The sequence below is a fragment of the Anabrus simplex genome, chromosome 11 (assembly GCF_040414725.1).
Source record: "Anabrus simplex isolate iqAnaSimp1 chromosome 11, ASM4041472v1, whole genome shotgun sequence".
Classification (NCBI taxonomy): domain Eukaryota; kingdom Metazoa; phylum Arthropoda; class Insecta; order Orthoptera; family Tettigoniidae; genus Anabrus; species Anabrus simplex.
This window is the reverse complement of record NC_090275.1, coordinates 37,804,462-37,823,602: the sequence shown is the minus strand read 5'-3', so window position 1 is coordinate 37,823,602 and position 19,141 is coordinate 37,804,462. Positions and strand designations below refer to the sequence as shown.

The window sequence follows — 19,141 nt, the reverse complement described above, 5'->3', positions numbered from 1 at the left end:
TGCGACGTAAAGCCAATTGTAAAAGAAAAAAAAAATCAGTTGTAATCGTATATCAATAGGAGCTAATACCAACGTTCCTAAGTTATTTCTTTGTGTTATGTTATTTATTAAGTAAATGCCCTGTAGTATGTTTGTGAGACCTGGTGAAAATTTTATTATACAGCATTGAATCAAAATCTCAGAAAAACTATTATTACGGATAGGCCTAATCCACGGTGCTGATTAATTACATTTACTTATAAAAAAGCATAATACAAACGAAATAATTTAGTCCGGTGAATGTAAAGTTGGTATTCTCTCGCGTTGAAATTACATTTTACAATTAAATATATCTGTTTTTTACAATTGACTTTATGTCGCACCGACACACATAGAACTTATGGGAAGGAACCAAACGTGGCCTTAATTACGGTACAGCCTCAGCGTTTGCCTGGTATGAAAATGGGATACCACGGAAAACCATCTTCAGTGGTGTCGACAATGGGATTCGAAACCACTATCTCCCGAGTGCAAGCTCACAACTGCGCGCCCGTAACCCCACGGCCAGATCGCCCTGTACAATTACATAGATGTACGGCATGATTATGCAATTAATAATCATTTAGTATTTGAATATACACTAAGAAACTAACAGACAATAAAGAGACTGCCAAACTGACGAATGCGCGCGGCAAGCGGGTGAATTATAACTCCGTGGCCACGACCTCGGCAAAAATTTGTACCCCTACTACCCTTCCTCACAGCACATGCAACGTCTCCACTACTTGCCGTAGCGCTATACAATAAAGGAAAGATTTAGCATATAAGGCAACAAGGCTTGTACAAATAGCTTTTTTAAAAATAATTCCTAGTTCCAGCTGGCTAAAATGGAATAAATGTCATATTTACTCTACAAAGTGCGGGTGGGAGCGACTGTCCCTCCTCACCCCACCCCTTAACCGCCGCTACTGTTTGTAGATGCCGTAAATGAAATCTAATAACTTATTAATTTAGACACGTGTAGACATTCAACTCGATAAAAGAGATGATTGCATGGAACAAAAACGAATACTGTTCGGCGAAATGTGTGTGTAGAAGGCGTACGTCTGTTTGGAGCTTCTGTTGCATTCCGACCAGGTTGTCCAGTTTAAAATTATGTCTATATATTCACCGCTGCTGATCACACTAGCCATTGCCGATATGCAGACAGCAAATATAGTGCGGCTCTAGCATACACCAGCCTAGAACTATGCGGTCGAAAGCGATGTTTACGAATGCAAGGGATGCATTCGACTGGCAGCGCTGAGTAACATGCTGCGTGTGTGACTCTGTTTCTTAAATCTTCATATTCTGACGTAACCTGCCAGCTGGCAGTAGTTCCCCTGTTAAAATCAGTTGTTAGATACCCCACACATCACTTATGCATGCGGGACATTTATAAGTAGAAAATACGGCGTCCGTGAGCCACCTGGTATAATTAATCCGGAGCTTCCCTGAACCTCTCCTCCTAGCCTCAACCTCTTGTAGGCGTCCGCCTCCGTAGCGCAATGGTTAGCACTATTACCTGCCGTCCTCTGGGGCCCGTGTTCGATTCCCGGCACTGTCGGAAATTTAAGAATGGCAGGAGGGTTGTTATGTGGTTAAAATAGTACATGCAGCTCACCTCTATTAGGGATGTGCCTGAAAAGAGTTGCATCACCTCAGGGCAAGGACACGAGTTTGCATTTTACTCCTTTTGGGTAGCCCTGTTGCAAGGTGTGAACCCCTGAGTGTAATTACGCATTGTCACTGTCTGTGGAGACAGGTTAAAGTCCTTCTACACGAAGAGAGAGCAAGGGCACAAAATGGTGGTACTTGTACTTCCGATACTTCCCCATTCATAAGAACACTTTCACAATAATCTGGTGTTAGACAATGGGCCTCATCTTGAACATTGTTCCTTACGGCTCACGCAACATGAGTGATCCTCTGTACGGGACAAAGGAGGAGCATGTGGGGTGTAACGGCATGTAGCGACAACAGACTATATAAAGAGAGGCAGCAGCCCGTGAGCTGGCTTATAGTGACAAGTGAATTCTCCGAGAGCACTTCGTGAGTGCGGCCTGTGTGAGACAGAAAGGTAAGAGTATGGTCAGTTTTAACCCTTTCAGTCCTGAATTTTCTTTTAAATAAAATAAAAATATGTGATTTAATTTTTGAATTCAGGAGAGTGTTTTGATCATATTTTGTTCGAAATTTTTTTTGATGTGACCTACAGTTTCAGAGATAATTAATGTGCACAATTGTGTACATCGGGACTCAAGCATCATAAAATTTCATATGAAACTTACACAGCATAAGTCAAATGAGTCAAATATTCGCTAGTTCTTGAACATAACTACAATGAACAATATACAGAAACTAGGAAACAATGTTTGAACACATATTTAAAGTTTTGTGTGGAACTGCAGAAAGCACTTTCTGTCCTTTTTGAGACAGAGATGCACTTTACACTTCCTACATTGAATCCTTGAACTGTCCGTGCATTTTGGAAATTTGTAGCGATTTGGAGCTCCATTATCACGCAGAGGTAAATGATCAATGGAATCATACTGTATTTCCTGAGCAGGGCGTCATTCTCCTCTTCTTCTTTGTACAATTTGCAGTCTGAAGCAGCTCCATCTCCAGAACGACGTCCCCTCTTTCTTCCCAGAAACCCTTTTCTGCTACCCTGATACGGAAGGAAAGAAGGTCCAGTTGCTGTCTCTTCTGAAATTCCCAGTTTTCTGCATCTCGTCTATAATCAAGCCAACCTTGAACGATCACAAAATCAACCGCATGAAAAATCATATGCAAAGTCCATTTGCGGGGTCTGATAAAAATCCTATAGTAGCTTATTAGCTGATCAACTCCTCCAATGCCATGATTATATCTTCTCACTATTTCAGGCCTTTCCACTGTGACATATTTATTGTTCTTTTTGTCCCATCGTTGAACTTCATAACAGTACCTTTGCCAATAAAAATTGAACACAATTCGACTGGTCTATTGTCTACCCATTTACACATTGTAAAATCATCAGCACTAGCAATTTCTCTCACAAAAAACCTCTGGTCTGTTTCATTATAGTTTTATCATCTGAAAATAGGATGCTTCTTCCAAACCTGTTTCGCCGCACAGTTCCTGCCGCATAGATACCCATTGATTTCAAAGCTTGAAAAAGGTTCTACGATGAAAAAATATCAAAGTATAATTTGTGACCTTTTCCATTTGACAATTGTTTCGATAGTTCCAAAACAACAGCAGGGCTTAATCCAAACTTTTTACAGGAAGGGGAATTTAGTTCCGTTGTGGCTCCTTGATACAAAATAAAATCATGAACAAGTCCACTTTTTTCCACACAACATGAACATCCTTATTTCCCATGGGTTGGGTTTTTCCTTGACATATTGCTTTGAAGAAAACTTCCCCGTGAAAGGAATCATGCCTGCCAGGAATCAGACGGCCAGACAATGTGAAAACCAAATAAAATTTCTATTTCGTCAGCTGTTGTATGTTTGAAGTATGATTTTCCTTGCTGCAATGCATACATGTTGGTATTTATTGCCAGGCAACTAAATATATCTTCAGATACATATCTCTTGAAGTAATGTATTGGTGACAACAATTCCTGTTCTTTAGGTGTCAACAAAATTCTGGCATAAGCGTCACACGATTCGGTGTGGTTTCCACTGCCTAGAACGTTTTCAGATTCCTCCAGAGATTCGTCTTCCTGAGCATCTTTCGGGATTGTGTCAGCAGATACGTCATCTCTACTCACTTTGTCAGCTCCAACACCTTTTATTTTTAGGTGATCTTTTCTTTGTATAAGTGGTATATCATCATCCTCAACTTCATCTCCAGATAGTCCTAAATCACAGAGTCCTCACCGTTTTGCAATATATCTAAAATAGAGTCCCAGTCTTTCCCCACGGTAAGATATTTTTTTCTTCGTACAGAACTATTTTTACTTGTAGTAGGCTTAGCCATATTTGTAGGCCAACTGCACAAAACCTGAATGAGGAATATATAGAAAGGTCAATTGTGACCAACAGCCATTGGTATTTCTGAAATAAAAAGAAAGATAACACCGAAAACTAATACAACTTCGCACAAGAACGAAAGCATATGTTCACTGGTTATTTACATCACTACAGTCCGGTTGTACACAATTGTGTACATTATATTTACCGAATAAAATGAAGTAATAAGGAATCTAATTATATTCTTAAAACTGCACTAAACACTACATAAGTATCCATAGAAACAAGATATCACTTTACAAAGGCGGTAAACAAACGAAAATCTTCGGAATTACAACACAGAGCAGAAGCAGTAATGGCCATAGGAAACCAGACACCTCCAAAGAGAAAAAATACTAAGCAGTTCAGAAACAAGTTGCTCGAATGCAAAAGTAATTTCAGTATTACTAAAATACAAGTACCTAAGCATGTAAAAACTGCCTGGATGCTCATAACATTGCTTATAAGCGAACTATAGAGGTTGAAACTTAATGTACACAATTGTGACCAGCAGGTCTGAAAGGGAGCAGTGCTACTCAGCTTCTTTTCTTTCTTTTCGTTCTTATACTTGCCGGGCTGAGTAGGTCAGACGGTAGAGCGCTGGCTTTCTGAGCCCAACTCGGCAGGTTCAATCCTGGCTCAGTCTGGTGGTATTTGAAGCCTCGTGTCGGTAGATTACTGGCACGTTAAAGAACTCCTGCGGGACAAAATTTCGGCACATCGACGTCTCCGAAAGCTGTAAAAGTTGGCAATGGGACGTAAAACATCATTATTATGATTATTATATTGCGGATCGTAGAGGAGCAGTTACCAGCGAGTGGCTGCGTGGTTTGGGGCATCTAGCTGTCAACATGCATTCGGGAGATGGTGGGTTCGAATCCCACTGTCAGCAGCCATGAAGATGGTTTTCTGTGGTTTCCCCATTTTCACATCAGGCAGATGCTGGGGTTGTACCACTAGTTTCTGTCAATATTTCACTTCAGACGGTCTTTGAAAACATATTTCTAATTCCTGTATCATTGTTCGTAGTGAGCAAATTTCTTTACGAAAACACAAAAACGACAAACCCAGAAAGAAATACTGAAGTGAATTTCCTAACTAGTGGCCTTTTCTATTAATTTCTCTGCTCTGTCAGTAAAAAGAAACACAATTACTAGATAAACTTGGCATGAATTTACAATGTGATATCCAAAATCAAGGTGGTTAATGTACACAATTTTCTTTATCACGGGGTACGCTATTATTATATACATATTATATACATATTATATACTATACATCCGAAAGGAAAAAGTGGGGATGGGGGTGAGAAAGTTTACCAGCCCTCCCTGCCACTTTATACCATTCAGCAGATGAACTCTACACTACAAAATCTAAACGAACAACCTAGCACAAAGACACATAAAGACCGCCAAAAGAACTGAGCACAATACATCACACAGCTGATAGCACGTGGTTACAGTAAACAACAAATCGACAACACTGCCAGTACCTGCATGAAACACAGATTGCACATAAACACAGTCATCGGTCAGTACACAGAATGCACAGTCCCGAAACATCACAATAACGAACACACAGTTTTAATCGATGGTTATGAATTTCATGTTTTTGGTCCGTATTGAACTGAGAATAATATATAAGTAATAATAATAATAACGTTATTATTATTATTACTTATATATTACACAGTTTTAAATCGTTTATTTAAACGATAAATTAAGATCAATCAAAGGCATTTATGTTGACAGTTGGGCTTCAATGAGAATTGATGGTAGGATGAGTTCTAGGTTCAGAGTACTTATAGACAAAAATATAGTGTTCCTTGTTTTGAAAAAAAAAAAAAAAAAAAACGTAGGAAATATTTTACATTTAGTAATGGTTCATTGACATTACTTCTGTAATTGGTTCATCAGTATCTTAACGAATATCTTCTGGTTTTCCTCTATGCATTCCCACACTTAATCTGTCCACCTTTTTCGGGGTCTTCCTCGTGGTCTCTTTCCTGTTAACTTCTCTGAAGAAGCCTTTTTTGGCACCCTCTCTTCCCAGTCCTCTAAGTTTTAATTACTGTGTTGATGGGGTGAAAGTTCCTTATGGGTATCACTGTAAGTACCGAGGTGTTAATATAAGGAACGACCTCCATTGGGGTAATCACAAATAGGATTGTAAATAAAGGGTATAGATCTCTGCACATGCTTATGAGGGTATTTAGGGGTTATAGTAAGGATGTAAAGGAAAGGAGTGTAAGTCTCTGGTAAAAGCCCAACTAGATCATAGTTCCCGTGTATGGGACCCTCACCAGGATTACTTGATTCGAGAACTGGAAAAATCCAAAGAAAAGCAGCTTGCTTTGTTCTGGGTGATTTCCAACAAAAGAGTAGTGTTACAAAAATCTTGCTAAGTTTGGACTGAGAAGACTTGGGAGAAAGGAGATTAGCTGCTCGACTAAGTGGTGTCCAGTGCACCAGCCATGAGGCCGCTCGGAATTGGCACATAAGGATACGAGGGAACATCACACAACACATTTACTCTACAAGGAGGTGTTTCACACAACTAAGGCTTTATTCACTATGCAATCGACCACGTATTTGAAGATGTTCCCTCCTAGCCTTACTATCAAGAGTTACAACAACTAGCTGGTAAACCACCTTTCAACGCAAAGTTCCCGTGGCCAAATTTTAAAGATATATATACTAATGTAACTAATTTCATGAAGCCCCATTTTATTGAGATTTTAACGTACTGGCAACAAAAATAAATTAAACAATTGGCTACCAGATTTTAGGATAGTAATTTAAAAATTCAAGAAGAGTGTTTTGAGGCAACATAATTACATAATACCAACAGATTTATGGTTCGCCATTCAACAGATAGAGATACTAGTGAAATGAAATAGACGTTTTATTAGTTTTTAAGACTCTTACATGAAACAACTCAAAGAAAATTTTGTTTGTTAAATGATAATTATTGTACTCTTTTAATCATCAGTGTAACAAATTAAACAAATTGGCTGCTAGATTTTAAGACAGCGAATTTGTAAATGTTCGAGAAGAGTGTTTTAATTCATCGGATAGGGTTATACTAGTGAAGTGAAACAATAATCCATGGATCGAAACTAGTATTGTAATTTAGATGTTAATAAATTAATTTTACAACAAAATAGTATTGATTAAGTAGGAAAAACACTCTGTAATTGTAAGTGGTATGATTCAAGCTGTCGGTGGAGAGATGGCATGGAATGACATTAGTAGATGAAGTTTGTGCGGTGTTTTTAAAAGTTGGAAAGATCACAATATCAAGATAAAGTTGGAAGTCAAGACAACAAATTGGGGCAAATATTTGTTTTCAGACAGGAGAGATAGGGATTGGAATAATTTACCAAGGGAGATGTTCAATCAATTTCCAAATTCTTTGCAATCATTTAAGAAAAGGCTAGGAAAACAACAGATAGGGATTCAGCCATCTGGGTAACTGATGGCATAAAGGACCATGTACTTGATCAAGAATTTGCACAGAACCATGAAATGGACTTGGTGAAGTTAATTGTGAAGAGTTAGGTCAATTCCAGAATGCAACATGAATGTGCTATGGAAGAGGACAAAAGAGACAGAAAGAAAGTAAGAAGTGTTTTGAACAAGGGCATATTGTTTAATCATCAGCAATTTAGAACAATATTGTTAAACATCCAGTTCTCAAGTTTTCACAGCATTCCTGATCTTCATCCTGGAGAAGAATGGTGTATGACTTACATGTAAATATTTGTTTCCTGCATTGTATCAGACATTTATGTATTCACTGGCTGCAGCTGTTTTGGTTAGAAATTGTTAAATTATTAAGGATAGTTTTGTGAATGGTATATCTCATAAGCCTTCATTAACTCAGTTATGGTTTGCTATAGCCTGAGCATTTAAAAGTGTTGAACAATTTATGGTATGTGTGTGCATGTGTGCCTATTCATATGATAGTGGCTGATAACCTAGATGTTAGAGCCTCTAAAACAATAATGCATAACTGTATGGTACGTCTATAAACTACATGTGGAGGTCTGTGAATAAGTGTGATGCTGGTGGTGATAGCTGTTCTTAAGAGCAGACCCCTAGAGGTTATCAGCTGTTTTATTATTATTATTATTATTATTATTATTATTATTATTATTATTATTATTATTATTATACAATCTTCCTGCAACAGCTGCAGGTTGCCCAAAGACAAAGAGTACCTTAACAACAATAATGGATATAGATACAGTAGATAATGTGATCGTATGATGTTAAGTGTAGGCAATCAGTGAGGCATGTCAAACATTTGTTTGAGGTCCGCAAGCATGGTTCTTGAAAATCATGATGGACTTCTTGAGGGTGGTAATCGCGATGTTATAGATGAAATCTCTATTCAGCCCAATGGTATTGCAGGAGTTGACAAAAAATGTAGGTATGGTTCCTCGAGCACCTAACATCAAGCCGATTACAGAGATGGATGAGAGCTTATACTTTCGCTTATAGAAGTCCACTGTTTCATCATAAATTCTTCTTTTTTTCTGCATCGACCTCTTCCGGCTGGTTTTCGTTGGTCTCAAATCTAATTGTTGGATCAATGATGAAACCTTCAGAACAGGATGGCTTAAAAGCAATAATGTCAATGCATCGGTTGCTTCCACTGTTGGAGAGACCATGTACTTCTTCATAGACATCATAACCTTGTCCTCTCAAAGAGTTAGCTATCATTGATCTGGCTACATTATGGCGTGAGATGCGTAGTAATTCACCATGTGGACAGGGTCCCAGGACATGTGGAAGAGTTTTAAACTCTCTGTGGCAATGCCAACAGAGGCTGTTGCCCTGGGATCTGCCAGGTACAGTACGCACAGCAGAAACATTGGCGTTCATTTTTATTGCATCACGCCATTCACTGCAAGACAATCCTTTATGATCACGAATCCATGTATTTGCTGGAGTATACTGTTTAAACAGGACTACACCTTTGCCTTTATGCTCTTTCTCGCTCCAGTTGTCAAAAGCTCTTCTTCTCAATTCAAGTCGAACTTTCTTTGTATCTACAAAACAATGCCTTTTGTCTCAAATAGATTCCGTTTCTGCTACATTCAATGTGGCGAGGCTCGTGCTGATTTCTTGACACAAGTTTCTCTTTGAGTGTAAAAAAAATGTTATTGGAAGATTTCAAAATTTTGCATGCATTAATATGTTGCAGATATATTTCCCATGATACACAAAATAAACCCAGAACTTTAAATTTCATTTCAGTGTATATCAAATCATTCAGGACATACATGGGAAGTTGCAAAATTTCCTTTAATGCTCCCCTAACCATAATATCGGTGTCATTTATAAATTTGACTGGAATCTTCTGTGGTGGTACTGTCTGAAATTTATATACCAAACTGGGACAGATTGAAGTATTTATGATTACAAATTTTTGATCGGAATGCACAAGCGGTGATGAAATGAGGAGCTCTAGGGTGTTTTTGAGCTTATTTAGGACCTCGACGGACTGGAAAGTAATTTCATTGGAGAAATTTTCACCCAAATACTTACTAAATTCTCCTTTCTTCAGACTTAGTATCCGTTTTTCATCTGCCATGAATAGTTTTTCTTCTGATACGTGACCATGTTTGATGCATATTCCTTTACATTTTCCAATATTGATGTTAAGTCCAGTTTCTTGTGGTTGATGTATGGCCACACAAGCAAATACTAAAGCTGACCCAGAATCTTTTCCAACAATAACTACATCATCAGCAAAACTTGTTACTGTTAGAGCTTCACGATCTGGATTCAACTGAAAGCCACATTGGGTAGATATCGACGTTTCGCTAAGGTCATCCAGAATATGATTGATGGCGAGATTAAACAGGATTGGCGACAGAGCAGAGCCTTGCATAACTCCCCTGCTTGTTTTGCTTCCTTGCGTCTGAATTTGTGTAACAACTTCAAGTGATCCTCATGCTAACACGGAAACTAAAGATGTCAACACATTACCGCATGAATTTAAGCAGAAAATGATGCAGGGGCGAAGTAGATTTTTAAAAAAATTGACAGACGAGCAATTTAACCATGTCTCATTTAAATGAGCATGACCAACGTTGTCAAAGGCTTTCTGTATATCTAAGAATATAGTAGTCAGATTGGCCTGTTTGTTTTTGGCTTCACGGAAAAAAGAGTCGAGTATCGCATTGTTGACATGCGTTCCAGAGGAGTTAGTAAATCCTCGTTGATTTGGGTTTAAGACAACATGTTCACGAAGACGCCTGTCAAGGACCCACTCAACTATTCTGAACAGATTGTGATAGGTCTCCAGTTCTTAATATTGAGTGTATCTCCACCTTTATGGATTAGAACAGTCCTGGATTTTTTGAAGATAGAAGGTACAACCCCACTTTTCAACATACGTGTGGCAATGTGAGATATTATGTCGACTGCAATACTGTCTTTGATAACTCTGATGAGGACGTGGTCTGGGCCGGGTGATGTGTCTACGGCTATATGATTAACAGCAAAGCTGATTTCATCTGGGCTTATAGTGTCATTAAATAAAATGTTAATTTGTTCCCTATCAATATCACTTGTATGAGATGGGTATTTGGATCAAATCATGTCATTAGGTTGCCCGAGAATTTCAGGGAAATAATGGAATATTTCATCCGAAGGAATTTTACAGTTTCAGCATTGGAATTTAAAACAGATCTAATAGCCTTTCTGCGCTGATTGTAAAAGTGGTACTGGGTAAGCTGATATTTGTATTTTTCACAGCGTTTTATTCGGTCCCATTTTGTTGCCTGTTCAGGATTGGTTGTCTGTTTATATTCCCTCTGGTTGTCTGTGGTTTGTTTATTTTTCCTATACTGGTGTATTTCAGTGACGGATGTTTGGGGCCAGGGAGCAGATCAATCGCAGAAGCTAAGAACTCACACCAAATGTTAATCTCATGGTTAAATTGCTCGTCTGTCAAATTTTTAAAAAATCTACTTCGCCCCTGCATCATTTTCTGCTTAAATTCATGCGGTAATGTGTTAACATCTTTAGTTTCCGTGTTAGCATGAGGATCACTTGAACGATTGTTTTGACATTTTGAGAGGGATCAACCCTCTGTCGATTTCTAGAAACTAAAATTTGATGGTGAATATCAGGATGAGCTCTGCTGATGTGTATTTTGACCCCACGAGAACTGGAGTAATGACATCCGCAGTGTGGACACTGATAATTTATATTGTCAGATGCCTGATTTGAAGAATTCGCAGTGTGTCTAGCTGATAAACTTGGATGAAGAGTTTGAGATGCCTGAGGAATTCCTAAATTAACATGCAACTGTTCACTATCTACCAATGATGAGTCCTGAGATAGTGGCTCGTGAGCTCTTGCTATGTGTATGTTAATGCCCCTCTTTGTAAACTTTCTGTGACATATCTTGCATTTAATAAATGCAGGCACAGCACTTGAAGTGCTTGATACTTCCCGAGAATTTACCATGCTCTGGAGTGTTTGGCTAATCTGTAATAATACTGTTTTTGAATGATAGATCTTACCGAGTCAGATAGTTCTTTCCACTGCTAATACAAAGGTAAACAGCTGATGTGAAGTGTCAGAATAATAATGCTTATATATCGTCATATGTTCAACGACAGTGGTATAGAAATCGACCAACGAAGCCGTCATAGAAGGTACCCCACAATGATATCACAGAGGTTGTACATTGGTAATGTAACAGAGGAAAATCGGATGCAGATCATTAAAATAATCTATATGATATCATAAAGGTTTTACCACAATACTACCATGCAGTTAATTACATTGTAAGATTTGTTATATAAATCCAATATATCCAATCAAATGTCCAAATGCAGCACCTAACTTAAATTGTTCGTATCGTATGCAAGCAGATTAGACTGTTTAGCCACAAATGATATGGTCATGAGATGATACAATTCTTACTCATAAGGATCTAAAGACTGCCATAATATTGTCCTAAACGGAGACTGTCTTAGTTAATCTTCAAAATATTCGTGACTAACTAACCAATGAAAGTTTTCATTCCCCTCCCTGAGGGGGAGGAGCGGGCCACCTAGAAGGTAACGCCTTCTCTCTGGCCAGGAGATTCGGCGGGGTTTGTGGGTTTAATGGAGTAGGAGTACGGGTTAGGGTGATTTGGCATGGTGGAGGAGGTGGGAGGAATTTTCCTCTGGCTGTGTGCTTTATTTACAACTTGGGTCTTTTACAATTTTGTCAGACTTTTGCAACGTTTCATATTACTATTTACAAATTACGATTTCAACTGGTGAATTCGAGTAATGGTATATACAATGACGTGAGCTAAGAGTTTTCACATACACGTAACACAGATGTTGAATATTAAAATATGACACCAACTTGATAGTTATGCTTACATGAATACTGTATGTACAATGAGAAGGGGTAATAGGAATTTACATTATATGAGTAGAACCCATCTTTTAATGGGACTATTTACAATGTGATACCAATTATAGAGTTATATAGAATACCACAGCAACCATTCGATGAACGTAAACAAACAACACGTGTACTAACCTATAAGTATACGAAAACACATCTAAAAACGCAGAAAACGACACAAGCCACCATGTAAACCACAAAACAGGTAATTGAAAATATCATCAAGACCAGAAAATCTATAATAAACATGAATATTCACCGTAATGAAATGTCAAAATATCAAGATCAGGAAGTGTGTTCTGACTACCAAGTCACCGCCTTCTGTTGAGCAATTCAATTTACCTTTGACGATAATTATGTGTAATGGAGCCGTTTACGTTATTATAGGTCACGTTTCTTGATTTATACGGCTAAACCACCATAACATCGGCATTATTATAAATGCAGCTTATTTGTATGTTTTGTTAAGTGTATTATTTCCAGAACAGTAAAAATATTTGAAAAACAACTTTTCAGGCAAATATTACGGAGAAGAATTAAACTTATGAAATTAGAAGACAAGTGACTAAAACAGATTAACCTTGTAAGGCCTATTCACGCCATCGTGTCGCTTAACTGATATTTAAACACATCAAAATATCACTTACACTTTCCATACTAAAAGGAAAGGAAATATTCCGAGGGAACTGTATTTATCACCATCTTTAGTTTAAATCAATTCATCATAAGGAGCATACTTAAATCGGGATTTTAAAACACCCCGTAACGCTGTTCTTAAGGAATACCGCCTTGTTTTGCTACGTACAGATCAGCTGATCAGAGCCACCGAGCTTTTGATGCTCGTGCCACGCTTGGCCGGTAGAAACGTAGGAGCTCGCTGTAGATTTGTATGGTCGAAGGGAAAATAAGGAAACAAATGACGAACGAAAGCTTAGACCGTCGTGAGACATCTGTCGGCAGTGCTTCATTACATCTGTATTATCGCAGCAATCAGTGATCTTAATGTTACAAATTATAATACTTTTCTGGAGTACATTGAACCTATTCATTGATGTAGAAATTTTCTTTCTATACAGCCAAAAAAACATACATTGGATTTCGGACATGTATTTTATGGATTTATCATATAAATCTGTCATACTCGTAGTATTGTGACAAACTAAGTATTTTAAATTCTGAATCGAACGTTTACGCAGTAATATTGTGCCCTTTCAAGCGCAACCGATGCGTGTGATCTTTTGACACCAGTGGTGTCTTCATGATCAGTATATCGTGAAACAACGCTGGTATTCAATTTTTGGAAGTTCCCATGGAACTAGGAGATAAAGGATTGTAATAATGATGTGTTGCGACTGGAATCGTGGAGAGTCGCTTCCGAATAATGCAGCAGATACGTATGCACGTGGAGAGCGAATATGTTCTGTTAATGTAAGTTCGTTTCGCTTTATAACCAGATCACTGTACTGCTCTCCTGGAGTTATAAACTCTATACGTTGCCTACGAGATATACAAGGCCGGGACATAGCTATTTTACGTCAGCCACAAACGAAAAAGGAGTACACGTCTCGTTTCTATATCAAGGAAAGTCCACGAGTATCTCTGTTAAATCTAAAAAAATATACGGATGAGAAAATTAAATACCAGATTACAGAAAATATTCTGTAAATTGAGAAGTAGGATAAAATCAGAAAAAAAGTTTTACGGTATCTGAACTTGACCCAAAAGCAAACCAAATTGAAAAGCATGCTAAAATTGATCATTTAGGAGCTTTCTTCCTGTTATAACGAATTTAATTTTCTTCTCCTTTCTTCATCCGTTTACCCTCCAGGGTCGGTTTTTTCCCTCGGATACAGCGAGGGATCCCACCTCTACCGCTCAAGGGTAGTGTCCTGGAGCACCAGACTTTGGGTCGGGGGATACAGCTGGGGAGGATGACCAGTACCTCGCCCAGGCAGCCTCACCTACCATGCTGAACAGGAACCTTGTGGAGGGATGGGAAGATTTGAAAGGACAGGCAGGGAAGAGGGAAGGAAGCGGCCGTGGCCTTATGTTAGGTACTATCCTGGCATTTGCCTGGAGGAGAAGTGGGGAAACCACAGAAAACCACTTCGAGGATGGATGGCTGAGGTGGGAATCGAACCCACCTCTACTCAGTTGACCTCCCGAGGCTGAGTGGACCCCGTTCCAGCCCTCGTACCACTTTTCAAATTTCGTGGTAGGGCCGGGAATCGAACCCGGACCTCCGGGGGTGACAACTAATCGCACTAACCACTACACCACAGAGCGAACACAAATTTAATTTTACGGGAAGAAAAAGAGAAATACGGTGAAACGACGCTAAATATTTGTGTAACGGGCATAACATCGCACATCAAACAGCGGCTTCAATACGAATGTCAAAATATCAGATGTGCGGAGGAAAAGATTGGATCGCTGATAATTGGATAAAGGGCGATTAAACCCAAAGTTATTTATGACCGCAATCTCGATCCGCTTATCGGATACTTTGAGGCACAAGTAAAGGAATCGGTAAGAAGTGACAAACTCGCTATCAGATTTCTCTGCTTTTTTCGTGAATTACTTATTTCGTTTAAGCATATTGTAAGAAATACGTTGTAGAAAATAAGTCAAACAATTGCTCTTGGTCTACCTTTGATCTCATATCTGTTTGCTGCATTCTGAAATTACTAGTTTTAATGAATTTTTATAGTTTCTCATATTCGGACGTGTTGTAATGAGCAGGCGAGACAGAACAGTAAAGAGAACTCTAGCGGCACTTGCCGGAAGTATCTCGAGGACGAGTCTAGTGTGCTGTAATTGATGGCATTGCTTCCACTTATAGTCCTCTCCGTGTAAGGACGTACCCTAAGGGTGCAACCTTACCCTTTCTCCCCTGTAATATTAAGGTATTGATTTATAGTTACTTTTCTTGCTGTTGGGTCTTTTTCAGTGTCGGTAACCATACAGTTTAGGGACCCTACTTGCCGATACGACGTCTTACATTTACCGTTAATCTGGCACGTTGGCAACGTTCAATCACTGCTCTAGCGTGAATTGCGTGTTGCCACCGCATCGCCGTTAAAGTCACTAATGATATATTTGCGAGAATATTTAAAGTATAGTCCTCTCCGTGTAAGGACGTACCCTAAGGGTGCAACCTTACCCTTTCTCCCCTGTAATATTAAGGTATTGATTTATAGTTACTTTTCTTGCTGTTGGGTCTTTTTCAGTGTCGGTAACCATACAGTTTAGGGACCCTACTTGCCGATACGACGTCTTACATTTACCGTTAATCTGGCACGTTGGCAACGTTCAATCACTGCTCTAGCGTGAATTGCGTGTTGCCACCGCATCGCCGTTAAAGTCACTAATGATATATTTGCGAGAATATTTAAAGTATATTTTCTTTTTCTGTGGGATTGTAAATATATTTGGCTAATACCAGGTAAGTAGAATTGTGGCATGTTCGGATAATGCATTTAATAACATTGTTTGTGTGAAATGATGAAAGTGCTCAAATACGCTAGTCTCATGTCTAGATCTACCGGTACATGAAATAACTCTTGCGGGACGAAATTTTGGCAGCAGAACTTGTAACATTATTATTTTCAAATCCGCAGTGAACTTGAAAGCTGACCTAAATTCCGTTCACGGAGCTTGGCACATTAGTATTCCTATATGTTTCCTGATAAGCTTGAAGATATAACCAGCCTGCAGGCTGAAAATATGCCCAATAATCTCCCTCCTTACTGGTTACCGGTATTGAAGAGAGAAGGAAATGTTCGCGCAAAAGAAAGGGAAGTCATTGGATGTCTGGAACTTTCGAAAATCACACTGCAAAGACTTATTAAATAAACTGCATCGTTTAACATGCCCCGCTTTTCAAGAATATGGTTATAGTACGCCTACTGTATATCAAAATAAAGACAGATAATTTGAGTGAGAAAGTGTGTTTATTTCCTTAATTCCTCATTGAGCGTGGAAATCGACGAGATATTCATAATTATCTTGATTTATTTCATCTTATCTTTTATCATTTACCGGGGTAGGGAAACATTCATTATCGGTGTTTACATTGAGGTTAGTTTTTTATGGTATGTCTAGTGATTTTAATATGTAACCAGGCACCTTGGCAGCAATGATCAGCCATTACAAAAAAGAGAAAAGAAGAGCATCGGGCGGCGATATTTACTTTCTGGGGTATTTCCTTACGTGGCGATTACTATATATTTTCTTTTTCTGTGGGATTGTAAATATATTTGGCTAATACCAGGTAAGTAGAATTGTGGCATGTTCGGATAATGCATTTAATAACATTGTTTGTGTGAAATGATGAAAGTGCTCAAATACGCTAGTCTCATGTCTAGATCTACCGGTACATGAAATAACTCTTGCGGGACGAAATTTTGGCAGCAGAACTTGTAACATTATTATTTTCAAATCCGCAGTGAACTTGAAAGCTGACCTAAATTCCGTTCACGGAGCTTGGCACATTAGTATTCCTATATGTTTCCTGATAAGCTTGAAGATATAACCAGCCTGCAGGCTGAAAATATGCCCAATAATCTCCCTCCTTACTGGTTACCGGTATTGAAGAGAGAAGGAAATGTTCGCGCAAAAGAAAGGGAAGTCATTGGATGTCTGGAACTTTCGAAAATCACACTGCAAAGACTTATTAAATAAACTGCATCGTTTAACATGCCCCGCTTTTCAAGAATATGGTTATAGTACGCCTACTGTATATCAAAATAAAGACAGATAATTTGAGTGAGAAAGTGTGTTTATTTCCTTAATTCCTCATTGAGCGTGGAAATCGACGAGATATTCATAATTATCTTGATTTATTTCATCTTATCTTTTATCATTTACCGGGGTAGGGAAACATTCATTATCGGTGTTTACATTGAGGTTAGTTTTTTATGGTATGTCTAGTGATTTTAATATGTAACCAGGCACCTTGGCAGCAATGATCAGCCATTACAAAAAAGAGAAAAGAAGAGCATCGGGCGGCGATATTTACTTTCTGGGGTATTTCCTTACGTGGCGATTACTATATATTTTCTTTTTCTGTGGGATTGTAAATATATTTGGCTAATACCAGGTAAGTAGAATTGTGGCATGTTCGGATAATGCATTTAATAACATTGTTTGTGTGAAATGATGAAAGTGCTCAAATACGCTAGTCTCATGTCTAGATCTACCGGTACATGAAATAACTCTTGCGGGACGAAATTTTGGCAGCAGAACTTGTAACATTATTATTTTCAAATCCGCAGTGAACTTGAAAGCTGACCTAAATTCCGTTCACGGAGCTTGGCACATTAGTATTCCTATATGTTTCCTGATAAGCTTGAAGATATAACCAGCCTGCAGGCTGAAAATATGCCCAATAATCTCCCTCCTTACTGGTTACCGGTATTGAAGAGAGAAGGAAATGTTCGCGCAAAAGAAAGGGAAGTCATTGGATGTCTGGAACTTTCGAAAATCACACTGCAAAGACTTATTAAATAAACTGCATCGTTTAACATGCCCCGCTTTTCAAGAATATGGTTATAGTACGCCTACTGTATATCAAAATAAAGACAGATAATTTGAGTGAGAAAGTGTGTTTATTTCCTTAATTCCTCATTGAGCGTGGAAATCGACGAGATATTCATAATTATCTTGATTTATTTCATCTTATCTTTTATCATTTACCGGGGTAGGGAAACATTCATTATCGGTGTTTACATTGAGGTTAGTTTTTTATGGTATGTCTAGTGATTTTAATATGTAACCAGGCACCTTGGCAGCAATGATCAGCCATTACAAAAAAGAGAAAAGAAGAGCATCGGGCGGCGATATTTACTTTCTGGGGTATTTCCTTACGTGGCGATTACTATACTTGTGCCAGGCTCCTCACTTTCATCTATCCTGTCCGACCTCCCTTGGTCAACTCTTGTTCTTTTCCGACCCCGACGCTATTAGGTTTGCGAAGGCTAGGGAGTCTTTCATTTTCACGCCCTTCGTGGCCCTTGTCTCCCTTTACCGAAATCTTCATTTTTCGAAGTGTCGGACCTCTTCCTCTTTTTTCCTCGGTTTAGTGTTAGATAGAAGATATTTACCCATTTGTACTTCCTCTAATAGCAATAATCACCACCATCACCACCACCACCCTCTAATAAACGTTCCCAAACCTTTTCTTTATCATCTCCCATTCATCTATCAATTACTACGGCAAGTTGTTTCGAGTTGAACCTCACATTGCAATTTTCTTTTATTATTTCTTCCTATTTTTAATATATTTTTATTTGGCTTTATTCTTTTTAATGTTTTAAATTATTCTCAAACTTATATATCTACTTTGAATTTGACGAAATTAAATCCTACACTGTTTTCCTAAGACTTCAATTACGTCACCTTTTACGCTTCGGCCTGAGAAACAAATGCCTACAAGACCTGTCAAGCAACGACTCTACATAAGTGCATACTTGACCTGCTTGTGAACTTCAACTACATTTGTTTTCGGCGCAAGACAATGATGTTCTGTTTACTCTCTTGACTGCGATCATTGTGTTTTGGACATTAACTGAATTGCTACGATATGAATCAATGTTAATTTTTTGCCTGTGTTCAATGTATTAGTTGTTTTAAGATCTTTATATCTTGCCCTACTTTACTATTTGGCTGATGATGACACTTGCAATGTGTGGA

General features: G+C 38.4%; 1 protein-coding gene across 2 annotated transcripts in view; it reads left to right on the top strand.

Annotated features, from left to right (window-relative positions):
• Positions 1 to 1,976: 1,976 nt before the first annotated feature.
• Positions 1,977 to 19,141, top strand: part of LOC136883275 (uncharacterized) — a 41,610-nt gene continuing 24,445 nt past the window's right edge. The window contains exon 1 of one of the 2 annotated variants that reach the window (XM_067155492.2): positions 1,977 to 2,098. Coding sequence is in view for 1 of the 2 variants with exons in the window: in XM_067155491.2 (XP_067011592.2) it covers positions 13,787 to 13,876 (90 nt within the window). In the remaining variant the exon portion in view is untranslated. Of the gene's footprint in view, positions 2,099 to 13,670; positions 13,877 to 19,141 lie in introns of those variants that run through there. The other variant, XM_067155491.2, reaches the window with a different exon arrangement.